The sequence below is a fragment of the Triticum dicoccoides genome, chromosome 7A, assembly GCF_002162155.2.
Source record: "Triticum dicoccoides isolate Atlit2015 ecotype Zavitan chromosome 7A, WEW_v2.0, whole genome shotgun sequence".
NCBI lineage: Eukaryota > Viridiplantae > Streptophyta > Magnoliopsida > Poales > Poaceae > Triticum > Triticum dicoccoides.
The window spans coordinates 189,978,127-190,005,117 of NC_041392.1; the positions used below are offsets into that span (position 1 = coordinate 189,978,127).

Genomic DNA, 26,991 nt, shown 5'->3' on the forward strand with positions numbered 1-26,991 from the left:
ATACAAATCGAGTACAGGGTTGCTAATCTCAGTTGAATGAGACTTAACCAAGTATCAGTGGATGCTATATTTGTGACATTTTACATAGAGATCCGTGCAAAATTTTCTTTCAATTTTTCTTCTTCCTTTTTATATGTTCCATCACTTGACTGAGACTTTGTTAAATCTCAGTCGACTAAGATCTAACCAAACCCAATCGAGTAGGGCATCTGCATGTATGTATAAATCCTTGGATATGGTCGCCGAATTTATATTACTTCGAGTGCATGCACAAATTAAGTTGCTGGCTAAAACTAGTGACTTGCCCAAAATAAAATTCCAGTCACCTTTTTGGGGGGCCACCCTCTGTAATCAAACAACTAAATTTTGGTTCGACCTCTAACCTGCTTTGGACAAAAAAAAGTTTGGAGAGAAAATGAAGGATTTCGATAAATAGTAAAAATAACCACCGCAAATTCAAGGAATAACAATAGAGCAAAAAAATAAGAAAGAAGTCGAGCCTTCATAATCTACTATATCTAAATAGGGGCTCCTCACTACGGGATTTCTCTCGACATGCAGGCTATCCACATCAGCGATCGACATGCAGCCATACACCTCAGCAAAGAATAATCCACTTAACAAATCAGTGATTTAATCTTTGCACACAATATCGGTTCCTCTTCGTCTTCTGAAACGTAGTCTGTCTACTCTTTAAGAGCCGGGGCGCACTCCCACGCAATCCACCCAACACTTGGCCTCCAGCAGCAGCGCCCCTTCATCTCCTCTCAGGTCATCTTCTTCATTCTTCGTCTGATGGTGATTCCCTAAGCAAGATGAAGGGCCGAGCCAAATTCCATCACTCCCCCAATCTCCGATATGTCATATTAGTAGCTCACCACAAGCCGCCTCTACACCACGAAGCAGATGCAAATATCAGGTGGTAGACGCCCCAATATGTGCATAGTTGCAGATTAATTAGGTGAGTAGAGGTCCTTCACCCCACGTCTCTTGCTGAACTTTGCATCCACCTACAGTTCATCCACTTTGATTCCGGTCAAAAGAATAGTCTTGCCAATACGTTGTGGGTAAAAATATTAGATCGAGAACGTTCCAATATATCACTGCATCACGCCCTAAATCAAAGATGATGATCCCACCGTCGCTAGCCACGGCGGCGCCGCCCGATGACTTCGTGGAGGCCCTGGAGGTGCGTTGTGTGGGGTGCAGAGAGAAGTTGGAGGAGGGAAGTGGGCTACCCTGACTGCGGCACGCCGGTTGCTTCGCGAAAACATTCCTTTGAGCTTACGCACCAGGGTACCTCTATCCTGAACGTCCATACTCATCGAGATTTGTGTCACATGGAACAGAAAAGATCAGCTGGCGCGTTTTCTCGCAGAGGATTGCAGACGTAATGATCCGTGATCGGCCACCCGCAGAAAAGGGCAGCTACAGGGGAAACAGGGACAGCATCTACAGTCATAACGTGACAAATTTTCTGCCGCTCTCTCTAGGAGCATGCTCGGCGGCGGGGGTAGCGGATTCTTTTGAGATCCAGAGGAGAAACGGATCTGTGAGGCCGCATCAGTTGCTGGAGAGGGCGGAGGAGGTCTGCGCACGCAGACCTGGACTTGCATCGTGGTGAGAAGTCTCCTGGACTTGCATCGTATGAGAAGTATCCGGCGCCATCGGGTGTTGACCAGTGTTTGGAGGTAAATCAGAGTGCCCATCGATTTGGGCTGAGCCCCTTATGCGGATGGGATTTAGGTATTGGGCGTGCTCCACCGCCTACTAGTTTCTACTAGTTGAATGCTCGTACGTTGCCACGGGACTTAAAAAAATATATACATCGGTCATTGTTCTAATTCAGAAGTGCATGTCAAACATGATAGAGATTGATCGATATAACAGCAACTACCAATTCTCTCTCCCGGTGCTTTCTCTATCATATCTCTTTTTTTAACGTTAAAAAGTAAGAGAGACCCCTAATGTAAATTTTACAAGTTAGAAGTGTGTCCTTAATTTCCTATGCCATCATCTCTTTCACTACCTTGCTTGCATCTAGAAAAAGCGGCTTTCTCATGGTCGTTCCTCCTCTCCACATGCATAGAATTCATCCATCTTTGCTCTATCATTGTCGTCAATTCAAACGTTGGTCATTTTGCCTTAACTATCGCTTGGCCACTTCTTCAAAACATTGGAAGATATATGAAATGGTGCATATGTGTCGAGAGAAATAGTGGGTTGCGACGACAACATACCAACAAAGGGACATACAATCACCAATTCCCCTTGTATATCTCGAGTGGGGTAGCCACGTGTATAACCAACGTAACTTGGAACATGTATTGAACTAATATGTCTCCATCAAATATGAAGATATTTTCATGATTACAAATGCTCCAACGCCCAAGTATGATCACTTTGTTGAAGCAGGGTGAGTGTTGCCTCTGGTATGCAGGAACAAGTATGTCCATGAGTGACAGGCCGAGGTACTTCTCCTGGTTGAGCCTCTATGAAAAAAGAGTGAGCGCAACACTAGATGAATACGTGCACACAGAATAGATTTCAAGCTCTCCACCATCATACTTGTATCCTTTCTCTAATAAAAAATAGTAAGGATACACAAATATGATAAGAGCACATTGTTGGCCTACTAAATAGGAGTAGTAAATATGATGTTCAAGATTGACCTAATTCACAATGGGCATCATTTCTTCAGGGAGAATGCAGGGGTACATATCTTGCTCCGTTATTCAAATGTTCACAACTAAATGTTTTTTATGGACATCGTAATTAAAAATAGATTTTCTATCTTGCTATGCATGATCGATTTCCAAACATTTAGAGAGAGGGACTGAACATGATTCAAGCCGCAATACACATGATGACCCCAAAATTGGAGCATACTACTCAGAGAAAGCGGCATATAGGAGTTTATCAACATCACGATGACCACAAAAATAGACTTATGTTTCTCAACTCTTCATGGAATTCTGTAATGTGTGGATCACTTCAAAATCGTAAATAACACGAAATAACTTTCAAACTATGAAGATAAATAAACATGACAATGTTCAGTTCTCTTTTGTGCTGATCATTTTGTGTACGAGTATTCAGTTATGGGGTAAAAATCTAGTCATCCTGGAGTATGTTTTATCCACACATCCAATCTAGCTCCCAATACAATCGAAACAAGGGTGAAAGCAGACGCTAAAAATTCAGCATTCACACCGATCAGAATGGCCTCTTGAGCCCCTTGAAGTCCACCGTCTCGATGCACTCTACGCTGCCCCTGAAACCATTGAGCAGCTTGAGCAGCTCGTTGGCCCGATCTTTGGTCACGCCGCCGCAGCCCACCTGGAGTAGCTTCTCGGAGGTGCCCACACGCAGCGCCTCGTCGCAGCACGCGCCGGCGCTAGTGTCCGCGGCACGGCAGAGGCGCCAGAGCGCAGAGACGGCGAACCACGTGGCCATGTCGGACATGCACGCACGGACTCAAGGCCGGTGTGTTGGCACAGGACGCCGTCCAGCACGGCCAGTGCCTTCTCCCTCGTCCTCTTGTCAGCGTCCAGGACGAGCTCCACAACGACGAGCACTGACCCTAGCTCGGCGAAGCGGGCGGCTCCTGACGAGGCCGACGAGCTTGCTGCACACGCCGGGCGTCCTCGAGATGACGTCGACGGTGTGCCGGTCGGGGGACGAGGCGAGCTCGCGGAGGACGATGGTGGCGCTAGCCCACGCGGGAAGGTTACCGTGGGAGAGCACCGAGACGAGGGTCTTGAGAGATGTCGGGTAGGCAATGTAGCGTCAGGCCTCCTCGTTGAGCGGGAAGAACACGGTAAGGGCCGCCAAGATCTTCCCAACGCGCCCAATACTGTGGCGCTGGTGCCATACACGGGCTCACCGGTGAGGCTCTGGAAAGCCGAGGCGAGCAGCTGTGAGGAACCGGCGGTTGCGGTCGCTCTCCTACCCGATAGCCCTGGCCCTGGCAGCAACTTGCTAGCAGGCCGCCACATTCCCGCGCCTCGGGGCGGCGGACACGGCGGCGATTGCCTCGACGGCGGCGGCCTCTCGCCAGCTTCCCCACAGGGGCCAACCTCCTAAGTCGTCGGCGGCGTAGTCCATGGAACCGACGGCCGTTGCGGCGGCAGAGGCAAGCAGGTCGTACAAGGGCGGCGTGCATTGGCTGCGCGACGACGACCGAGACGAGCGTCAGACGGCGATGCAGATGGGCAGTTGCACACGGCTGTGGGGGCGGCGGCGGCGATTTTTCTCACGAGATCGAGGTGGGAGTGGGAGCATGGAGAGGAAGCAGGCAAGCCGGATCCGAGAGAGAGGATGAATCAGGAGCGAGAGGTGGGGCAAACTGGTAGAGAATATGTAGGACATGGGACCAAACGTGGACGGTAGTGGGTCATGGTTGTTTCTTTTTTTTAATTGCACGAAGAAAGGCTTGCTTCAAGGGAACGTGGGCTGCTCCTGTAATCTTTTTATCATGCGGGCAGAGTGGGATCGCAAGAGAGGTGGTGGAGGGGAGCGAGGGGATCCTCGGTTAAACCATCACGACGACGGCACATTGCTCTTTAATAGTAGAGATTTTATCTGGCCCTGCTCGTCCTGGAAGCTGTTCGTCCATGGTTATCGGAACTTCGGAAGACCAGCGGCGAAAAAAGTCAAAGAAGAACGGATTCAGTATGCTTCTGGAAGAAATAATCAGCGATCAGATTTCAGCTCCGGTACAGCATGCGATGTGTAGATCGGGAAGAACTATTTGATGCGTACCCATTGGCGTCAATTTGTGCCGTATCGATCAAGCCGTGCTCCGTCGCCATGGGAATGGCCACTGGGACCTCCTCCATTGAAGGAGTAGAATGAGAGTGAATTCAGGGATGCGGTGCAGCCTTGGTGGTCGGGGTCACGGGTGTTCGTCGGTATTATTTTTTTGGTGCACAATAAAACAAACATACGCAGAGCCTAGTTCGAACAGGAACCCCTGACTGCCACCGTAATGGATCCAGATAAACAATTCTAACTGTTGGGCATCTCGAGGTACAACATCTGAAACCAACAGCTGGGATAACGCGGCCCGGGTGCGTAGACTCAAGAAACCCACATTCGGTTGCTTCATCCTGAGCTCATGTCGCCACACCGGTGGAAGGCAATGACCCTGCCGCACGGTGCCACGGACGCACTCGAGACAAGGCCATCGTGTGGCGCCTGCGGCGGGCTCCGGAGCATGCCGTTCGAGCTATCGCGCTGCGCCTCCCCGCTCCACGGCACCAAGCTGGCCGTCCTCCGGCGGACCTCTGGAATTACGTCATCTCATCCCCGCGGGCTGCCATCTTGCTGGTCACCATTGCATCTGTCCCATAGATTGTTGTTACTCGGCTGCTTGGGAGGTATATATTTCTGTAGGGTTTTTCTATTGTAGGTTCTAATTTTGATATTACAGAATCAAAGAAATTGCAATTCAATTGAAAAACAAACCACCGCTTCATATAATACATTGTTTCGTCTCACACCCGTTTAAGTATAGAACAGTGAGCCTTTCTCCCAGTCTTTTGATGATTTTTTATATGAAACTTTGTAGTGCGATGGGATCGACATTTGAATTTATACCTATGTTCCTGTGGCATTTACAAGTATACTGGTCGCTGAAATGCCAGGCTAGCTTCTTTTCCCATGAACAACTAATATATGGCATATTGTTGAAGATATATCATTCTTGCTCCAATCATATTGGTTACACAAAGTTTCTTTTGGTTATTTCTCATCTGTAGATTAGTAGGGGAGACGTGCGAAACAAAAAAGTGATATAGTATATTAAAACATTGTAGCTCGAATGAAGGTGACTGAAACGGAATCAATAGCTTTGATTATCTTCCCAATACTATTTTCTTGTGGATGATTCTTTTGGAAAATGTTGTACAATTTCTGTTCTATAAAATACTACATATGTGTTATTCTCAAAAAACATGATAAAACATTATCTAATTAGGAATCATTTTTACTGACAATGATGATAGTTCTATTTAACAATTTCATATGATCTTAAACATATTATCTATATAATTTGTGCTACTAATTCCTACTGCAACGCGCGGGGAATCCACTAGTAACTTCTAATACATGAACACCATTGCACTAGCCATCCGGACGAAATTCTTGCCATGGCAAACCACGCTCTAGAAACATTAAGGCCCTGTTTGATAGCTCTGTATTTTCTATGTATTTGAAGAATATTGTAAAAAAATCAAATACCATGGTTTTAATTACTGTGAGTTGTTTGGCTTACACAAAAAGTTGTAGTATTAATACTATAGTATTCCCAAAAACATAGTTTTTCCTCTGTCTAGAAAAAGACACTAAAACCTCAGAGCAGACGAGAAAAACAGGCCCGTCTCTATCTTCTTCCTCGTTTGCTTACAAGCCGCCGCTGCTCTCTTGTTGCTATAGGTAGTCTCTCCCTGGGTAATAGTGGACGGACAAAGAAACGGTGATGACAAAAACGGTGATGTATCTACAGAGTTTCGAGAGTGGCGTTTTGGCACATGGGAGCATATGCTCAAATTCAGACAAAATGATTCTCGCGTACATCTTGACATGCTATGTGCACACAAACTCTTTTCGCGGAAAATCGATAACTTTTGTGTCACGTGTAAAAAAGATAAAATTTAGTGTTAAAAAAGGCTTTTCATGAGACATTTTTTTGTCTTTTTACTTAAGGTGTATAAAATGTCGTTTTTTCACGAAACTAGCCGTGCGCACATACAATGTTGAGATGTACACGTCAAATTTGTGTTCGGAATTTTTCAACATTTTAAAATATATTTTTCAATGGGAGGAGCATATGCTCTCATGTGCCAAAGTGAATTTTCTCAAAGTTTCTCCTTTCTTACTTGATGTATCACGTGTCATGCTCATCATATGGTTGAAGAAATGCTTTCGAGGAACCATCAGTTGAATCCACTGCAACTCCGCACGGCGTCGAGCTTGGCCGCACGGTTCCAGTTTAAGCGTGTTCCGGACAGTGTGGTCCTAGCTCCATGCACAGCTCCGGATGCTCCTCGACAATAACGTCGTGTTGTGGTAGTTCGACTGCCTCCTCCTCTTTGGTAAGCTACATGCCGGACTTTGGGCATGGTCGTTGACAGATTGGCAGTGGCCTTTGTGCATGGCCATTCAAAGTTTGTGCATGTGGGTGGCCTTTGTACATGGACGTTGAGTTTGCAACAGCTGGGTAGCTAAGGAAAAAGCCTAGCTAGCGAATATACGTCGATATATACAGCACTAGCTAAACAGCTCAAAGTATTCTCAACACTTCAAAAACTGCAATATGTCAAAACTGTAGTAACTTATACCTACATGCTAAAATATTGTAGTTTTTTAATACCAAGGTTTTAGAATACTGTAGTTTTGCAAAAACTGTGTTGCCAAACTAGACCAACTAGGCGACAACTCAGTAATGCCCGGAATATGTTTCTTGGTAGCAGACCCAACATAATTTTAGTAAACCTTAAGCAATTAGGGTTAAGCTGGCTGTGAAGCTCGTATTATACACCTTGACCTCACCTTTTTGTAATCCTTCTTGCCTATATGTTGTTATATAAGATAAGTCCCATAACTGACTGATTCGGATTGATTCCAATTGCCACTACGATCACATCAATCTGTTATGGCTCAGACCCTCTTCGCGGTTGAATCCAAACCATAGTAGTGCTTAACTCAGTGTATTCTTATGTGAGCGGTGGGTTACATCACCCCTTTTTATCATGGGATCAAACCAAGGTTAAACATTCATATGGAACTCCCCTTTAGACGATTTCTATGTGCTTGCCTAACACCTTTTGTTTTATGGATCAATGCCAATTTCACCTGAGACCATTGTCTAGTCATACCTGACTGGACAATGTTCTCTCAAGTAACGTGCAAAAGTGTTTCCGTCCGTAGCCATCTGGGATCCCTCTACTGTATGTGGGGTTGAAGATCGGTCATAGTTAGCCATTTCACCCCAAACTGAAAGCGACAATGTGCTACTTCATCAAAGAATTGAGTTGTACCATTAGTTTTTTTTTTAACGGAGACATAAGATTTGCTTCATCGAATAAATAAGAAGAGATAGAGTTTGTTACAACCGACCCCAATACGACATAAAAGATTACTCTTCCAAAATAAGAACCACCAAGCTTTTTGGCACCCGCGGTCACCCAAAGCCTTCCCTCATCCTTGATGAGGTTGAGCAAGATTATCGGAGGAGCGCTTTTGTGACGGAAGACCTTAGCATTGCGCTCGTTCCAAATTGCCCAAGTGACAAGCATCGTGAGGGAGGCTGTTGATTTTCTATTCGGCAAGCTATCACCGGCCGCTTACTCCACCAATCCTCAACAGAGTTGTCCAAATGCCAAGGGGGGTATCGAGGAGGAGGCACTCTTTAACCAAGTTCCAAAGCCTTGAGGTGAAACGACAATTGTAGAGCAAGTGAGCGCGGGATTCACGAACCCTTTTGCAAAGGGGGCACAACCCATAATTTGGCCAACCTCGCTTCTCCAGCCCATCCGTGCTCCGAGTCCTATTTTGGACCGGCAAAGGAACTTCGAAGTTCCCGTTTCATTAATCCCGCGGCAAAATTTTGAAGCCCAGCTGAAGTACTCAACTGACGGCCCTTGCACCGACCGGGTTTCATCGTTCAACGCCATTCCTGCAAACTTCCAACAGTCAAACCCCTCAACGCTCCTCCCTCCCTCCCACGTCCCTCACCCCTTGGACCGAACCGCCGCGCGCCCAGACCAATCTGACCAAGTCATGCATGCACGCACGCTCTCGGCCAATCCCACACCGTCCAAATCCTCACCTCCACCACCATCAACGGCCCCCGTACCGGCCACGTCTCTTCGGGAAACCGCCGTCCCCCGCCCCACCCATGCACTCCACCGGCGCCACTTCCTCGTCTGGCTCCGACCCTATATAAGCTCCTCCCCGGCCTGACAGAGCTCACGAGAGACGCCAACCCAATCACAGCGAATCGCCCGCCCGCTGCACAACACTACCAGAGAGAAGAGGCGGTACTGCATCCAGCGACGCTCGACAGAGCAAGCAAGCCATGGCCGGCGTCCTGCTCTCGGCCGCCGTTGCCTGCGTCCTTCTCGCCGGCGCCGTGACCGCGTCGTCGTCGTCGTCGCCGCGTGTGTTCACCGTCGGCGGCGAAGAGAGGGGCTGGAGGCAGCCGGCGCCCGGCGAGGAGACCTACAACCACTGGGCCACCAAGAACCGCTTCCACGTCGGCGATTTCCTCCGTAAGCATCGACCAAGCACGTACATGCGGCGGCCGCGCTTACATTTTTACATGTGGTTGGGCTAACGTTCGTTCGTACGTGTCCCATTTCGAGGTACGAGAAGAACGACTCGGTGCTGGTGGTGACGCGCGACGACTACAAGCGCTGCGGCGCGGACAGGCCGGTGTTCCGCCTCGAGGGCGGCGAGGCGAGGTTCCGGCTCGAGCGGAGCGGCTTCCTCTACTTCATCAGCGGCGCGCCGGGCCACTGCGGCGCCGGCCAGAGGTTCACCGTGCGCGTCATGTCGCAGAGGGACAGCGGCAGCGCCTCCCCGACGGAGGCCCCCGCCATGTCTCCCGGCGGGTCCTTCAACTCCACGCCGGGGTCCGGATCAGGTTCCACGCGCATGCCGCCACGCGGGAACGCCGGCGACGGGAAGATCAGTGGCGCCGCGCCCATGCGCGCGCCCTTCGGTGACTATCACGCCGTTGGCACCGCTCTGGGAGTGGGTGCCGCCGTGCTGGTCTTTGCATGAGATGCTCGTTGCGCTGCATGCATTGTGCGTGTGCAAGCTGTTAGTCTCTTTCCAAGGTCGTGGACAGTCTAGAATCATTTGCTTAACTTGTTTGATTTGTTGTGCCCTCTGGGTGGTAGGCTGGTAGCATGTTGTGTTAATTAGCTATTACATAGTTTGGTCGTGATTTGTTAACTTCTTGCGAACGAATTGCGAAATTCTTGGTTATTTAAATTAGTTTGTTATTATAACTTGATTATGTACTTCACATGTTTTGGTGCCACCAAGAGATTGCAATGACGAAACTCTTAATTTTCTTTTTGATGGCATCTCTAAACAGGAGATTTCTACTGAAGTATAGGGAGTATGTAATTTTTCTAGCTTCTTATAAGCAACGTGTTGTTTTCATTTCTTGAAACAATTGGATTATTGGAGCTGCATTCCGTGACCATACTACGCTCTTCTCGTTGAGAATTCCGTGTCCATATACGTTTACGTACTCCTGAAACGCAGGGGACCTAACTCCTAGCCGCCTCTTCCAGCCACCCGTCTTCGACCCTCCGTCCACCGCCGCTTCGTTTCCCGCCGCATCGCCAATGGCCTCGCGGCTCCGGCTCGGCCAGCCCAGCCCGAACCCCGGCCCCAGCCCCAGCCCCAGCCCCGGCGAGGGGAAGATAGAAGAAGGAGAAGGGAGGAAGCCGGAGCCGCGGCGAGAGGTGACGGATCTGGGCGGCGGGAGCGAGGTGGTGCACATCCCGCGGTTCATGGCGCGGGAGAGGGCGTGGGAGCTGTTCGAACACCTCGACAAGCGCATCCCGTGGACGCGCCCCACCATCCGCGTCTTCGGCCGCTCCGTCGTCCAGGTCGCGCCCTCTCATGCCCCCCTTATTACCCCCATTTCTTGCGCCTCGTTCAGTCACAGTTAGGTCCCCTGCGTTTAACATTGGTTCCTAACCCTTCTCTCCAAATTTGGTGGCCGTGCTGTTATTTTGGGGAGGTGAAAAACAAATCTAAGTTTGAAGAAATATTAACTGGATTTTGAAATGGTAGGTTGGATCATCAGTATGGGTCTGCACTTATCCATGCCTTGGGTGGTGAATGTGTCTTGTTTGGGGCAAGCAGTGCAACAAATTATTGTTTTTCTTTCTGGAGCACCTCAGTACAACAGTATGTAAAGCGTACCGATGCTAAATTATGTAGGACGATTAGCATAGTTGGCATGTTGTTTGATTGTGCCTTGTGGTTTGGTACTTCCAAACCATTTAGAGAATGGGCATCACTCTGTCCCTGGCTGTAGACATATGGTCATTCTTGTAAGCTTGATTGACACTGAAACGAAAATTAGACTACGGACAATTTGGGATACAAAAGAACAGTCAGGATAAGTATGAGGAGCTGGCCTCATGCTAGTAATGCATTTTGTCAAACTCTTTCTGCCATATCGAAGTTTTGATAGCCGAAGATAATTGCTGGATGCTCATCTAATTTGCTCGCTGGAGTGCAACATAGCTACGATGTATACAATGTCAGTTAACCATTGATGGTGCCATGGTGATGGTGTCTTGTCTTGGTGCCACCTTAACAAAGTGTCTGATGTCCTCCTCCTACCGTTACTAGTCGTCTAGCACCATTGGTTCAATAACGGAATTCGCTCTAGTGACAACTGACAAGAAGCGCACTGGTCATATAACCCTCGTGAGGCTTCTAATCTAAGTATCTGATCCTTTTTGCTATTCTACAGCCCAGAGATACCTGCTATGTGGCAGATAAAGGGCTAACAGATTTGAGGTACAGCGGCCATCAGCCTCATGCGCATTCTTGGGATGATTTCCCAGTGCTCAAGGATATCTTGAAAGAGGTAAGAGCTGGGCCAAGGTGACTTCTTGCATTGCTACCCTGTAATCAGCAGAAACCAGTTGGAATTGTTCTTATTTAAAAGGTAACATCCGGAGAGTATTCTCAGCGTCCAGCCTTCACAGCAGTCTTCTGACTCATACACATTGGTTAGGTCCATGAAGCCCTCCCAGGAAGCCACTTTAACAGCCTGCTGCTGAACAGATACAAGGGATGTTCAGACTATGTGTCGTGGCACGCCGATGACGAACCCCTCTACGGGCCTACCCCGGAGATCGCGTCCGTCACATTCGGGTGCGAACGTGAGTTCTTGCTGAGGAAGAAGCCTGCCAACACACAATCACAAGGTACTTGCCACATCTTGCTACTAGATGAGAGCTATATCCCCTAAAAAAACTAGAGGAGAGCTATAGGCTTTGTAGCCCGGACTAAAACTGGCTCATGCTGATCTTCATCCACCAGCTGCTGGTGAATCTGGGGAAACGGCTCGGAAGCGGCTCAAGGTCAGCGCCCCTCAGCAGCATTCGTTCCTCCTGAAGCATGGCTCGTTGCTCGTGATGAGGGGCTACACCCAGCGGGACTGGCAGCACGCGGTGCCCAAGCGTGCGAGGGCGGCCTCGACGAGGATCAACCTGACTTTCCGGCATGTGTTGCCATGAACATGGCCAGTTCGCTTGGTCTCCCTCCAGTTTTGCGCATGTGCCCATTGCGTGCAGTGTGTAGTGGGTTTCCTGATAATGCTTTGAACTTGCTTTATCCCCCTTCCCACCTCCTGTAATCTCTATCGAACTCTGTATTTCCGTTATGCCAAAGTAATGGAAAAGGGGAGTAGCCCAAAATGTGCAACCTGCTACATTCTTTCTGTGGACCAAATGAACTTGGCCTACATACATAATAACAGGATAAAAATGTGCAACCTGCAACATTTCTTCCTACAGACCAAATGAGTTTTCCAGTTGAGGTTGCTGGATGTGCAAACCGCGCAGGTTGGGGTGGATGTGCTCTCTTTAGGCACATCCATAACAAGATGTCAGGTGGACCATGTGAGAAGATGAAACTCACATCTCCTCATCTGTAGTAGTTATAGAAAATTAGTGACTACTGGTGCAGTATTTTTCTTATAAAAATGGAAATTTGTTGGAAACTTAATCAAGCATTCTCGTTTAATACTACCTACAGGTTCAGCAAACAGAATTACAGCATGATCTCTTTAGCACAGTATAAAGTCCGAATCCAAACAACTAGTGCATCTCGCTACATATTCAAAATCTGTTTCTTCAAATAGGGGCCCAAAGAGAGGACCACCACACTGGTAGCAAAACAATCCCAAGACACTGATTTATTGTTGTACAACATTTCTACATGAGTTTTAAAGACACGGTTGCTATCTCCTGCAAAAGAATGGTAAACAAGATATGTTACACAACATCTGACCCTCGAGGATTCATTCGCCCATCGAACAATGCCATGGCGAAGTCGGCAACAAGTTCTAGCACCTAAATAACATTACAAAGCAAATCCTTCCTATCCAGCTGGCTCTTCTATACTAACCTGTTGCTATTGCAAAGAACATTTTTCTACATCACAACTGTCAGCTGCAAGGGTCAAATTAATGAGATATCCACATTCCACAGACGACTGCCTCTGATATCTGCATCCTAGGATCGACATGTCAACTGGGATAAAGCGAAGCCTATGTTGCTTGCGACGCGCGCTTTTTCCAGACACTCTGCAGATTCAACAGAAATCAACAGAAGAGAATCAGAAAATTGAAAATATATCAGGGGTCCAGTCCGGGGTTGAAGAGGGTCGCGCTTACAAGAGTTTCATCGTCAGATTCCTCCTTGCAGCTCAAACTGTCGCAGTCAGGTTTTTTCTCTTCCAGCTCCATATCTTCTGCAGACTCTTTCTCTGTTTTTCCTGTTTTTTCTTTCCCAGCTGAGCCAACTGCTACCTCTTTATCCTTCTCGCCATCTTTGGTAATAAAACAGTCACAAGCTAAGCTCAACTACGATAATGAAACGGCATGCATATTTTCATAAATGTAAACAAGCACATAAAACGGTCATACCTGATTTTACATCTTTGTCAGAATCTGAATGAGCGAGAGAACTGGCTGAATCTGAATCATTAACGCCAGCTTCGCTGGTAGCTTCGATGGACTTGCTACCTCCTGATGTCTTTCTACGCTTGTTTTCCGGCGGCGCTTTTGGTTTTCCTTTCCTCTTTAGAGGTGAGGGCCTAAAGAAGATGGAATGATGAGAAAAATTGCAGCATGATCCTTAAGTCTGAGAGTTAGATATGAACTTACGTCTTTATTGACTTATGTTGGTTAGCTGGAACTTTCGTGCTGCTGGTAGATTTCATCTCCTGTGCTCTGTAAGGTGTTACATTGGACCAGGTGAGAAAAATTGCAGCATGATCCTTAAGTCTGGGAGTCAGCTATGGACTTACGTCTTTACTGACTTATGTTGGTTAGCTGGAACTTTCGTGCTGCTGGTAGATTTCGTCTCCTGTGCTCTGTAAGGTGTTACATTGGTTCAGGTGGTGGATCGATGAGAAAAATTGCAGCACGATCCTTCAGTCTGAGAGTTAGATATGGACTTACGTCTTTATTGACTTATGTTGGTTAGCTGGAACTTTCGTGCTGCTGGTAGATTTCGTCTCTTGTGCTCTGTAAGGTGTTACATTGGATCAGGTGGTAAGCAAAGTAAATTACTTCATCTTGCAAAGCATCAATTTGATGAGATGTGCAATAAGTTCATAACATTTAATCTGGCTAGAAAGCTTTACATCTAACATTTCACATTGATAATCGATACTTTGTTAGGGGCTAACAAGCAAAATATAGGCAGACAAAGTCATTTCTTAATTCCTAAAGAAGAAATTCTGGCTTACCGTCCTTGATTTGAACCTGCATGATCCTTCTTTTGCTGCTGCAAAACAATCAGTAGAACTATAATGAGTTGAACATTATCTTTAGGGCTACAGAGACAGTTTCTAGGAAAGAATCGACAATACTCTACCTTCATTGGTGAACCATTACTTTCAATCATTTTCCACTTTTCTTTAGCCATGTTAAGCTGCTCCATATCTCCGTCATCATATAAGACCTACACAGAGAAGCATATTCATATTTATATACCCAGCAGTCACAATATCTTACAAGCACAATCAACTATACAACTATTGCATGCTGTGATATTGAGTAGGATATGCAGAAGAACTAAAAGGTTGCTGTCATGGCCTTGTGAGAGTTGAACAGTATGTATCAATATGTCTATAAACAAGGCTAAGCAGAGAGGGGGAAATCTTCGAATTATAAGTACTCAGCTAATTTCATAGAATAGCCTGCATGATAAAATGCAAACCTTTTTTGTTTTTCATGATGGTACTCATAACAGGAAAAATGGATCAAACAGATACACCATACTGATAGAGATACTAATTAGTACACCATTTTTTCATCTAAAATAAAAAATAAACCGTCTAATGGAAACTTACTGTGTGTAGCTTCTTTGCTGAATCATAAGATTTCACGACACCTGGATAAAATCTGATGACAAAAATAACTTAAATTTGAAGCCCACCTTCAAAGATTAGATTATAAAAAATGTTCAGAATTACATAAAATAGGAAACTTACTCCTTATCCAAAGGCCACCAAACTTTTATTCTACGTCCTACCAAGTCTTTACTGCTTGAGTCATGCGTTGAACACTGCAGGCATTAATTAATTCTTAGTACACACACTAGAAGGATACTCATACTTGCACTTGCACAAACTCGACTACCGCTAGCATATGCATACTTCCTTCTAGTGACTTTATTCAACAATTCCTGCATAAACCTTGGAGATTACCTTCGCTAAACCAGAAACCAGTCTTGGCTTCTGTCTTTTGAAGGACCCATTTAGACTAGCCAGTTCAGCAGCTCTCATAGTATTGTCCTCATCAGCATACTTCTGGGGAAAATTCAATAGGAATTGGCAATTTAGAACCAGAAGTTTATCAATAGGTCCCGCAAATACATATTACATACCATAGAACAGAAAGAAATTACCTTTGCACTGCTACGCGAGACTTCAGTATGGGACTTAGCATCCTTTTTCCCTTTGGATACAGGGGTTTTGGTACTGGTAGGTGATGCTACCAAGTCTTTATCATTTGAGTCAGCTCTTCTTTTCTCCTTCAACTTGTTTTCTAAGGAATCACTGGGTTTTCCTTTGCTAGCAGAATGCACTAAAAGCTCGTCACCGTCTTTACTGCCTTTTCCTGAATGTGGTCTACTCTTAGAAACTGATCTTTTGCGTTTTGGTGCCGAAAAATCTACTGGCTTCTCGTTGCTCTCTTTCATATCCATCTGCGGCTTCTTTGGTTTGCTCTTCACCGACTCCCCCAAATTGTCCTGGTTATCTAAGTTTATTTCTCTTAACAAACCCAAGACATCATCATCTTTTCCAGTATTTACTGGAACAGATGCTGCCTTCTGTTTCCCCCCTGTCTTTTTTGCTCCTCGGGATTTAAGAATTTGGACAATTTTCCCTAGAGGGATCTCATTACCAAATTCATCAGTCTCATCTATGAGCATCTTATCTTCGGGAGATTGAACCTGAAGGACATAAGACCAAAGAGGAGTCAAGGTCCAGCAGATAATTGAAGTGGAATCCTAATATAGACATAGACGTGTGTTGTGAAGGACATAAGACCAAGGAGGAGTCAAGGTCCAGCAGACAATTGAAGTGGAATCCTAATATAGACATAGACGTGTGTTGTGTACCTCAGCAACATTTGCTGTCATAAGAGCCTCGAAATGGGACAGTACAGTCTCACATCCCAACCACTTCTGTTCATCATTCTCCTACAAAGTAACATATCAAGTATTACAATCGGAAGCCTATATTCAGAAGCCAAGAAACTTGCTATCTTGGTAACCATCGACGAGTTTATGTCCTGGTAACCATTGACAATTCTTAACAAACAGCATGCTTAATGATTTGTTAGAACACATACCACAGGGTTTTCATTTTGGTCATTCTGAACTGTTGCATAAAGTTGTGCAGGCAATGGAACCGTCTGATTTTCTGATACATTTATCTGGTCCGGACATAACCTCTTTGCAATAAGAATACCAAGATCACATATAGCATGTACAGTCTGCAAACAACATATCTCGATTTTAGTCAACACCTATAGCAAGCAAACGGGTTACAGTACATGACAACAAATGTGATGAACACTTGCTTACCTTGGTCTTATTTGCATCGACCACGTCTTTTGAACATTTGATGCTTCTGAATATAGATAATGTTGTCATGAAGCTCTCCTTTTTCATACCAGGTACACTATACTGCAAACCTTCTTCTCCCAGGAGGGTTGAAAGAAGTAGATGCAATGGCCTGGAAGGAGCTCTTTCATAAATATGCATATGCAAGAGTAATTTTAACAAGAAAAGGCAAAAAAAAAGACCATTCTTTTTAATTATTTTGTATCAAACAGTGTGCATACAGAAAAAAACTAGACTGCCAGGAGGCATTACATAATAGCCATAGGGACACTGTTAGAATCAAACCACAATAATTTTTATTACCACGCATGACTATCAAATTTTACGGTTGACTATCAAATTCTCCAGGATGTAGTTAGAGTGTTCAATTTTTTAGTGAAACATTACATTTTGTGTGCACAAAATAGTCAGGGTGTGCGACGATCAAGCAGCCAAATGATATTACAATTATAGGAAGTGCAAGAAAATGATATCTTAGGAACTTAATGAACAATTATCATGTATCAGTAAATTGACCAAATGCATCAAGCAATGAAAATATGTATTAAATGCATCAAGCAATGAAAATATGTATTATGGAAACTCACGATAACAAGTAGTAGTACAATAATACTGTAAGAGTTATTATAAAATACCAGTAAATTGGAGCAAAAGCTTTGACATCCTCATATTCCTCAATGTTAGGGCATGAAGGATCATGAGCAAGGACATGAACCAGATATGGAATAATATATTCTGGGTAAGCTGTGAGCAAATTCACATCTGCTTGGACAGATAGTTGACGCATCTTAACTTGTTGGCATATTTGTGACACTTCGATCAGGTTGTGTTGGAACTGTGAAATGAAAAGATATACACATTAGAATCAGTGGATGGTGAACTCAATTGATCACTGTGTTTCGAGTATGAACCTCTTCGTACTGTGGTGTATGATAATCGTCTATGCCTATCAAGAAGGCGCAGGCATATTTTGCGTCCAAAGCCCTCTCCTTGATGTATTGATGTACTTTACTGAGAAACAACTTCCTCATTTGAGGGAAATCATCCTACAAATGAACGAAACTATAAATCTCCCAAGCGGATGCTGCATACAAGCAAACCAAATGAAAGTAAAAATGAAGAAATCAGCTAAGCTATATATTCCCAAAACATACCTGTGAAATCCTTAGAGTCAAATAAAACACATCAACAGGCACTTTATGGTCCCACTGTCTTGATAAGCGGAGAACAGCTTTCGCTGCAGCCAGCCTCAAATGGGCCTTATCACTAGCACTGCAAGTAATGGAGTAATAAGAAATAACCCAAATATAGCACAGAATGTATGCACTAAAATAGAAGGACAAGTCATTCATTGTACCTTGATATCATGTTTGGGGAAATATCACCATATGTAAGAATGCTCTTAAGGATGTCCATTAATTTTTCTATTCCAGGATGCACTTGAGCATCTTTGCAAGGTAGACAGCTCTTCACCAAAGTTTTAATGCCATAAATCTACAGAGAAAAATATCAGAAGAGAATAACAAGTAAAAAAACCATCGACAATTAGAGTAAAGCAGGCCATGAAAAGCATGATCTCACTCACCTTGAGCAAACAACTATGTGAACTATCACCCCATTCAGATTTGTCAGCGGAAACTTTAGCCATATCCTGGTGACACTTAAACGTTGCAATGAAATTTTGTAAAAAGGAAAGACAGAAATTTAAAGATAACAAGCCTTACATCACTGCAGTCAAGAATCTTTTTGGTTATGAAACTTATTATCTCTTCCCCCCTTGTTTCGAAAATTGGCATCGCTATCAGAGCTATACACCCCAAAGATTGCAAGATAGAAGGTAAATGAACTTTCTTCTCCTCCAACAAATCCACAAGCCTCTGCATAGTTACAAATGCTAGGCACAATACATCATAAATCTCAAAAATGTACAAAAAAGGGAATAGCAGGGGCGAATTCAGACCTTGTAAAGAACAGATAGTGCCATCAGACCATCATCTTTAGTTATAGCGGCTAAAGCATGAACAGAGTATTTAGCCTGCTTCCTTGTGCCCTCTAAACATAGCCGCTCTAACAGAAGAGCAACAGAGCTGAAAATGGAAGGTATACAACTTAGTTCCATAATCATGGTAAGTAGCTCCATAACTGTTCCAAAAAAGTGTAAAGTAGTGCACAAATGGAGAACTTTCAAGCAGCTACACCTTGATGAGGCCAGTTGTTCACGAATGTTACCACCAGCTTTGGACAAAACATGAGCAATACCCTCTTTAAGAACTTCATTATCCTCCTTCAGAAGTTCAATGATATCTTCTTCGAATCCAGATAAAAGTGAAGGGAAGAAACTAGATATTGCCTGCAATTAGTAAATGGCATGGGGTGAGGATCGTCTTTAAGAGTCTCAGGGCACAAAATGCATGCACAAAGGGTTGCAAATATATGAAGAGATGAGGTAGGATGGGCAGTTGGTTATATCTAGTATGGAAATTTCATCAGTGCAAATTTCATGACATATCCATCTGCCCAAGATCCTTTGCATCATGAAGCATGTTGCACCCCTTGGCATTTGATAGAATGCCAGAACATGTTTGGAACAACAGAAGATAAAAGACAATTCTAACCACTTGGATGTAACATTACATGCCTAGTCCATCATCCTACTTTTAGGCTAGCAGGTACCCAGCAATTTACATAGCCGTCCTGCGGGTACCTTTAACTAAAAGAGTAAAACCCATCAGATTACTACCGAATTGGCCTCACAACTTTACGACTCGAGAAAATCTGCTCAAAGGAAAAATTGTTTACTCCTCTTCTCTAAAATCAACAATAGTTCATGCTTGAGTAGCAATATAATAGTAAGTCCATGCAAGCAACTATTCATGAAGTCTTTTTACTTCCATGATGGCAGAAAGAAGACGATCAAAATGTTGCATCAATAACAGAATTAGTTCTTCAGCAAAGTATACCGTCAGAAGATCCATGCATGATGAGATGAGTTTTGTATTCCCAATAGATTTTTGCTCAGAAGCTGCAGACAGGATCTCTTTGACATATTCCTTATTCACAAGTAGATACGAACATCGCATTGATAGTGTGCTGACAAAATCATACAGTTCATGTTTTTCACCAAGTGACTTGAGCAAATCAACCTGCAGATTACAAATAAAAATTCAAATTGTTTTATAGGATTTTCAGAAAACAAATCAATAAGACCTAGTTCCAATAAGCGATTTTGTCTACTTGGTAGTGAATATAATTACTGGTCAACCTAGAATGAAAATGACTAGGTACATAGTAGGTACCCGAATAGACCAAGCATTATTGAATGTTGTTGCGCAATCAAGCAAACTTGTGAACATTTTCCAGATATTTTCATCTTTCAGCTGATGAAGCATGTTCAAGTACTCCTCAGCCTTTACCGCATCACTGAACAAACGGGACATGCTCCGGAAACATCCCAAGATTCTTTTTTGCACATCAGCTGCATCTTCCTGCAATACAAGAAGAATAAATAAGGCAAGTATTTACCAAATAGTAGCTCTCTGGTGCTTTCCAATCTCAAGAATCACAAACCTGGCTTATCTGTTGAAGGGACATGTACTTCAACATTTCTTGTTGTAGTCTGAAGTTGATCAAAATGCAACAAATCAGAACATTCAAAAAAGGAAAGAAAAGATAAGGGAGAGCAATTATCAAAAAATGATTTATGGATACATGGTCAAACCTTTGCTTCTGCAGAAGAATCTGTTCAAGAGCTTTCATCTCAACTTTATCAAAATGTGTGGCAGCAATTACCCAATGTTTCACTCTTTCCTTTGTCGGAAACTCTGGTGGAAATAATGAACCACATAGGACTGATTCAATTGACTCAGGCCTGCACCAAATAAACAAAACAACAAGGTGACATTATCTTAGGCTCACACTAGAACATCACCGATCACAGAGTGCAATAACGCACAATGGCCTAATACAATATGTTTGCATGAACAAAAAAAGGAACTGATTTCCATGAGGGATGCTAGATGTCGACGCTAGCCAGGATGCAAACACATACATCAACAGAAATTTTCCTCGTGATTTTGTATGTTCTCAAAATACTCTCATAAGCATTTGTATCCAACGCTTATCTCATGTCAACCGCAAAGAACAAAATACCCAATACCATCAACCAGATCTCAAGAGAAGTAAAAAACTACAAGAGACAGAAAATATTGCACAAGTAATATCTAGAGTGTATCAGGAAAGGATTAGCGGGACATCCCAGACATGCCAAACATACACTGTAAGTCAGTGAGGGAGTATAAAACCAGTAGAGCTGCTACATCTAGTCATTAGTTGAATAAAATATATCTTTCTGTTGCATGTTCATGAAACATTAACAACAAGCCTCAAAAATATTTAGTTTAGTGACATTACCTAAAATCTTTGTCATAAATGCATCTCAATATTTTTCCAGGTATCCACTCAAAATTATCAGAATTAGTCGAGCTATCAGAACCCTTCAGGCAATACAGCTTGTAGATATCAGCCAATCGCTCCATGGTGTAGCACTTCACTGGAAGCTGGATTTCAAAAAAAAAATACACCATACATTTCAGTAAATTATACAGAGTAAAACATGTGGAAAAAATGGAAGACAATGAAAAGGGCAACGAAAAGCTAACCGATTTATCACGGACACGCTCGGCTACTAGTTTGATAGTTTCAATTGGCACAGCACCAAATTCATGGCAAGCTACATCACAAACAGCAGCCACAACTTGTTTTCGTACATTTTCTTCGTAATCCAACAGTCTGTCACAAAGTGCCTCTGCACGGAGCCGACCATCAAAGAAAGAACAATGAGATGCTCCCTCAAATGATATGAACTGTTATTAGGGGGACATAGCTACTTACTGATAACCTCAGGAGCTTCAGGACGGGAATGGTTTGAGATTAGACATTTCTTTAAATGCTCAATCACAGAAAGACGTATTTCTACCACTCTGTCAGTCAATCTCTTCAGGAACTCAATGAAAAGAGACTTAAAAGATTCGAATACAGGGACTCCAGGTAAAGAAAAAAGTTCCCCCAGCAACTCAACTGATTTAGACCGCATTTCTACTTCATCTGCCTATAGAAAAGAGAAAAATAAACATGAATTAGCAAGACAGAACAAACTAAGAAAATTAGTCACAAGATGCATGAAACTTTCGTTTTTATTTGATTTTATAGAAAAATATACTTTCTGTTCCAAAGTTATTACTCCCTCCAATCCATATTAGTTGTCGCTGAAATGGATGTATCTAGACATATTTCAATGCTAGATACATCCGTTTGAGCGACAACTAATTTAGATTGGAGGGAGTATTTTATAATGCAGAGTCACTCTGCATATAGGTAGTTCAGGGTCAAATTGATAATCGGAAGTATATCATACCAGTAGTTCCCCAGTTATATAAGGCACCACTACTTTAAGAACCCTTGGAGCACACTGATACACATCAAATATGACCTCGTGGTGATCAATGTGGCCATTTGCAGAACTGTTGGCCCCAGCCAAGGATGATGTAAGAAACTTCTTTATGTATGGTTCGAGTTTTCCTGCAGATTGCTCTATAACACCCCGAGCCAGCTTACGTGCAGATAAAGAAATACCCTAGGAAACAAGAGTCGCAAAACTAATAGTTTACAGAAGGGCGCAAATAATAATCTACTAAATAGCCAAAAATGCCATAGAACTTAAATGCACTCACAGTTTTTTTACGGCCTAAAGCTGATAACAGTACATGTAGAAGGCTTTGATGTATAACCTCGCTCTCTTCTATAATAAGGGCCATAATTGTCTGCATTGATTTCACAACATTTGTTTCATGATTTTCACTGCATCAAACAAGTTTCAACAGTCAAAACACAATGGGTAAACAAAAAGGACCATAGCACACTTAACTTGTTCTGATCGCCCAATATATGTAGCAAGTATAATACTACCCATACTAGTATAATTAAATTGTAGCATGTACACACTACCACCCGGGGTTGCGAGATCTTATGCATGTCACCTCTAGCCTACCCCAACTTGTTTGGGACTAAAGGCTTTGTTGTTGTTGTCGTACACACTATCACTCATATTAATATAATTATGTTGTAATATGTATAATATGTACACTCCATCAAAAACCAATATGATACGTCAAATGGCAGCAATAATAGTCAACCAGGAAATAAATGTTCTGTTTTAGGGTGACAAAAGAACATGTCCCAGGTATCTAGCACCTTGCATAGAATGAAATGAATGCTGCTTTGTAAATTAAGGCCAATTTTGCCGCATATGGGCCCACTGAATTTCTAAAGATGTCAAGGGAGCCCATTGCCCCATCTAGTCCACATATCATGGGAACCATCCAACATATTAGTGCTATATCAAGGCTGTTAACATGCCTGAGAGCATAAGGTGAGCGACCACTCTTACTAAAAAAAAGGGCAACCTGGTGCATGTAGCTCCCGCTTGCGCAGGGTCCAGGGAAGGGTCCGACCACTCTTACTAGCGCTCTTTAAAACACTGAGGTCTGAACAGCTGTGTAATGACTTACAAACATTCATGCTGCTATTATTTTATACCAGAAGTCTATCACGCAATTCAAGGCAAGACTCCATACAATCAAATTTTCTGACAAGTCATTTATAAAATTTATTGTCCTTGAGTTATCATTAGTCTTGGTTCATCATCATTAATATTACAAAGAGGACCTCCACACAAATCACACAATGAAAATGGTGTACTCCCTGCGATTCATATTACTTGTCACTCAAACGGATGTATCTAGCACTGAAATGCGTCTAGATACATCCGACTGAGCGACAAGTAATATGGATCGGAGGGAGTAATGTATTTCAGCCCACAAACTAGTGTATTCATGCAATGTAAACTTTCAAATAAGTCCATACAATTTATATCCTCAAAATATTATTAATCTTGGTCCTTCTGATTTAGAAGTACATAGAGGTCCTCCACACAAATCACACAGTGAAAAGTGTGCAAGTGTCTCTCAGCCTACAAACAAATGTACCATTATAAACCATCACAAATAACCTTAACAGAAATTAAAACAGTCAATTTGCAAAATAGCAAAAGTCATGATCCAGAAAGGACAGAACTAAATTCATTGTAGTGTTCTTCCATGTGAACCTAACAGTGTGAAACAGTGAACCAAAAATCAGTGGTTACTTCTTACATGCTCATGCATAGACTGGAAACTAGTCCATCTACGGTGGCATTAAATAACACAAGGTATTTACCAGACCTAGCTTAGATGGCGTAGCAGAATTACCTGACGATTTCTAAAAAAGTTTGGAACATGTCTGTGATGAGATCATTGCATTCAAGGTCCAACATCACAACACATGCCCGGTATCTTGCAACTGTTTCCAGAATAGCAACTCTCCTGCTAAAGTAATGGCTATTAACATCAGCGAGTCCACCAAATGTACCAACAATCAGACGAAATATGGTCTGCAAGAAAGAAAAAAGAATACTCAAATACTGAACAAACATTGTAAGCTCAGTCAAAGTAATTTGATTCAGCACTTTTTGTGAGCACAGGGTTACCCTTAAAACATCATCACTATATGGAGCTTCAGGTGCAGTTATTCTTGTAATTTCACAGAAGCAGGTTGCCAAGAGAACTTTAACATCTTGATCCTGATGTTTCAGCAATTCTTTTCTGACAACTGCTGTTAGACATGGTTGGATAGCTTCCATCACCGACGACCCTGGTGACTGTTCTATTACATGTAGGCACTCCGCAGCTTGCTGCAATACAATTAGCATTAATAGCACACCCAAAAGTTACATAAGCAGAAAAGGAAAGATTTCAAGCAAACAGGTCATTATATCCAGACAGTACTGCAATACTGTCAGTCTGCTCCATGTGACCCTTTGCTAGGAAAGAAATTAACAAGGCAGAAAATTAATTTCAGAACAATACTGCTCCATGTGATCCTGTGCTAGGATAGAAAGCAACAAGACAGACAATTAATTTCAAAACAATTGATCTTTCCATCATTGATGCCAAGTTACAGATTTCTTATGAAAAGATAAAAGGCCTATTTTTTAGCTTCAGTTTTGACCCATGGACCAGCAAATTATGTTGTTTAAAACAAAAAAGTTCAAACCTTTGGAAATTCCTACGCCAATTACACAGATGTTATTTACTACCATAGATTTGGGCATAAAAAGTATAACAAATTAGGAATTACAAAAAACTGTCCGTATTTATATGTCTACTATCAACATCCTAAACCCTGACATAAAGATACCAACACCAGTACATGTAGAGCTCAGAAATTTGAAACTAGAGACAAAATTCGCTGGCCAATTTTCCTGACAGAGGCACTGATCAGCTCTAAAATAGGGAACAAAAAAGGCAACACAACTACTCCCTCCGTCTGAAAAAACTTGTCCCTCAAATTGATGTATCTAGGACTAACTTGATGCTAGATACATCCATTTGAGGGACAACCTTTTTCGGACGGAGGGAGTAGTACCTATGATGTTAAGAAAATATTTTTTATCACATTTGATGCTACTCCCATTAGGCAACAAGGACAGATGTCAGGATTAAAAAATGTGCCATTGTTTGTTGGCTTTGGAAAGCTCTAAAGACAGAGACATTAAATTTGTTCTCAAAATACTGTAAGCAAATGTTTACAAGACAAAAAATACCATTTTAAGCACAACATTCAGGGTTACAGGTGCAGACGGAACTAGCATATAAACTTATCGGAGGACTTCCATGCACCATGCCATAGACATCGAATGGTTCATGTGAACAACCAAATAAAAATAAATTACAGGACCAAAAGTTTGAGCTTTATAGTAGCACATTTCAATGGTCCAGTAGTATAACAGAAGTAACCGCTAAGTACGCCAATCAGGCAGAGAAACCTGTTTGGACCACCGAAACCCGGCAAACCCTAATTCACAGACGTTCAGTTACACCCCCTCCCAGCTGAAATGAAAATAAATTCCGGCTGAAACAAGCAAAAATGCGCCATGCATATCACAAACTAAAGCGGTGGCACAGCGTCCCTAGGAAATCTCACCAAAAAGGTAAGAATTTCCCTCCTCATTACCCAGCCCTAGCTGAAAAATTACTCCTTTTGGACCCTCCTCGGCGCTCGGTGCAACATAAACCATCGGAATCCAGCAACGGGACCCCTAATTCGCAGGCGCAGCCGGAGGACATCCGCCTCACAAGCTCACGCCTTCCCGCCCTAAACCCTAAAACCTGCCGAATTGGCGCTAGGACCACAGATCCACCCCATCCGCGACGGAAGCGAAGCTGGCAACCAAAGAGTACGACTGTATGAGACTCGGGAGTCGGGAGTTGTCACCTCGAGGAGCTTGGCGAGCGCCTCGGCCTCGGCCGGCAGCTCGGAGCCGAGCTTGTCCCCGAGCTCCCTGAGCTGGCCCGCGACGGCAGCCATCCCCCGGCCACCTCGCCCTTGACCCGCAGCGAATTGGCGCGCCGGCGAGCGCCTCGAGGCCGAAGCTGCTCCTGCTCCTCCTCCTCCCTCTGGGTCGAGCCTAGGGCCTAATCTGAGAGGGGACAAGGGTTTCGCGTTGCCTTTTTGGCTCTCGCTGTTTCGAAATTGGTGTGGGAGAGAGGCGGAGAGCTCGTGAGCGAAATGCCCAGTTTGGGGATCGGGTTTGGGTCTCTGCGCTGCGGTATCCTCCTCTGCTACTACGCTCCCCTCCTACCGTTTAGTAGATGGAAGAAAAAACATGACGCGCCTCGCACGGACGCGTGTGCCTGGGGCGCGGGTCCCGCGCCGCGCATGGCCGGCCTGTCAGCGTGGTGCGTTCCGCCCGCCGACGGTGGAGGGGTGGTTATTCCGGCCTTCCGGGTGGTTTTACGACACAGTCTGTTAGGTTCGGGAGAGTGTGACTGCGACTGTGAGTGAGAGAGCCCTGTCTCGGCGCTCAGAACTTTGAGGAAAAAATCTTCTTTTTATCCTATAAAGACTGCAGCGTGGCATCGAACGATCAGTGTCTGTTTGCTTGGGCTGCATGATTACCCAAATTCAGGCTCTCTCGACAAAATAATAC

General features: G+C 43.9%; 3 protein-coding genes and 1 pseudogene across 6 annotated transcripts; 2 read left to right on the top strand and 2 right to left on the bottom strand.

Annotated features, from left to right (window-relative positions):
- Nucleotides 1–3,107: 3,107 nt before the first annotated feature.
- LOC119329161 lies at nucleotides 3,108–4,303 on the bottom strand (annotated as a pseudogene).
- Nucleotides 4,304–8,996: 4,693 nt separating this feature from the next.
- On the top strand, nucleotides 8,997–10,086 carry LOC119334441 (early nodulin-like protein 1). Its single transcript, XM_037607006.1, has 2 exons — nucleotides 8,997–9,279; nucleotides 9,369–10,086. The coding sequence occupies exons 1-2, from the start codon at nucleotides 9,083–9,085 to the stop codon at nucleotides 9,787–9,789; spliced, it is 618 nt and encodes a 205-aa protein (XP_037462903.1). The 5' UTR covers nucleotides 8,997–9,082; the 3' UTR covers nucleotides 9,790–10,086.
- Nucleotides 10,087–10,291: 205 nt separating this feature from the next.
- On the top strand, nucleotides 10,292–12,499 carry LOC119334678 (DNA oxidative demethylase ALKBH2-like). The gene is made up of 4 exons (XM_037607220.1): nucleotides 10,292–10,631; nucleotides 11,510–11,626; nucleotides 11,777–11,969; nucleotides 12,085–12,499. The coding sequence occupies exons 1-4, from the start codon at nucleotides 10,365–10,367 to the stop codon at nucleotides 12,279–12,281; spliced, it is 774 nt and encodes a 257-aa protein (XP_037463117.1). The 5' UTR covers nucleotides 10,292–10,364; the 3' UTR covers nucleotides 12,282–12,499.
- Nucleotides 12,500–12,867: 368 nt separating this feature from the next.
- On the bottom strand, nucleotides 12,868–26,611 carry LOC119329093 (sister chromatid cohesion protein PDS5 homolog A-like). 4 transcript variants are annotated; one of them, XM_037602086.1, is made up of 35 exons: nucleotides 26,277–26,610; nucleotides 24,490–24,693; nucleotides 24,212–24,393; nucleotides 22,637–22,763; nucleotides 22,321–22,539; nucleotides 21,798–22,014; nucleotides 21,566–21,711; nucleotides 21,318–21,463; nucleotides 20,626–20,775; nucleotides 20,475–20,523; nucleotides 20,204–20,392; nucleotides 19,868–20,050; nucleotides 19,106–19,257; nucleotides 18,868–18,994; nucleotides 18,632–18,784; nucleotides 18,493–18,558; nucleotides 18,265–18,401; nucleotides 18,062–18,179; nucleotides 17,819–17,953; nucleotides 17,543–17,742; nucleotides 16,869–17,019; nucleotides 16,634–16,777; nucleotides 16,401–16,481; nucleotides 15,684–16,232; nucleotides 15,484–15,585; nucleotides 15,268–15,341; nucleotides 15,127–15,178; nucleotides 14,649–14,735; nucleotides 14,521–14,558; nucleotides 14,231–14,296; nucleotides 14,077–14,142; nucleotides 13,934–13,999; nucleotides 13,694–13,863; nucleotides 13,442–13,596; nucleotides 12,868–13,351 (listed from the first exon to the last, which is right to left on the bottom strand). In XM_037602086.1, the coding sequence occupies exons 1-35, from the start codon at nucleotides 26,367–26,369 to the stop codon at nucleotides 13,316–13,318; spliced, it is 4,830 nt and encodes a 1,609-aa protein (XP_037457983.1). In that variant the 5' UTR covers nucleotides 26,370–26,610; the 3' UTR covers nucleotides 12,868–13,315. The 4 variants fall into 4 exon arrangements, with proteins under 4 accessions (XP_037457983.1, XP_037457982.1, XP_037457981.1 ...); XM_037602085.1 differs by having other exon boundaries at nucleotides 14,521–14,555; nucleotides 20,475–20,775; XM_037602084.1 differs by having other exon boundaries at nucleotides 20,475–20,775.
- Between the last annotated feature and the right edge of the window lie 380 nt (nucleotides 26,612–26,991).

Bases quoted from the DNA above. Each gene is read 5' to 3' on its own strand.
- LOC119334441 (XM_037607006.1), top strand. From the start codon at position 9,083: ATGGCCGGCGTCCTGCTCTCGGCCGCCGTTGCCTGCGTCCTTCTCGCC. The intron at 9,280-9,368 runs GCATCGACCAAG...TCCCATTTCGAG, and splicing joins GTCGGCGATTTCCTCCGTAA to GTACGAGAAGAACGACTCGG.
- LOC119334678 (XM_037607220.1), top strand. From the start codon at position 10,365: ATGGCCTCGCGGCTCCGGCTCGGCCAGCCCAGCCCGAACCCCGGCCCC. The intron at 10,632-11,509 runs GTCGCGCCCTCT...GCTATTCTACAG, and splicing joins TCGGCCGCTCCGTCGTCCAG to CCCAGAGATACCTGCTATGT. The intron at 11,627-11,776 runs GTAAGAGCTGGG...CACATTGGTTAG, and splicing joins TCAAGGATATCTTGAAAGAG to GTCCATGAAGCCCTCCCAGG.
- LOC119329093 (XM_037602084.1), bottom strand. From the start codon at position 26,369: ATGGCTGCCGTCGCGGGCCAGCTCAGGGAGCTCGGGGACAAGCTCGGC. The intron at 20,393-20,474 runs GTTTGTGATTCT...CTTGTATTGCAG, and splicing joins CCCTTCAACAGATAAGCCAG to GAAGATGCAGCTGATGTGCA. The intron at 14,559-14,648 runs GTAGAGTATTGT...ATTGTTTTGCAG, and splicing joins GTAATGGTTCACCAATGAAG to CAGCAAAAGAAGGATCATGC.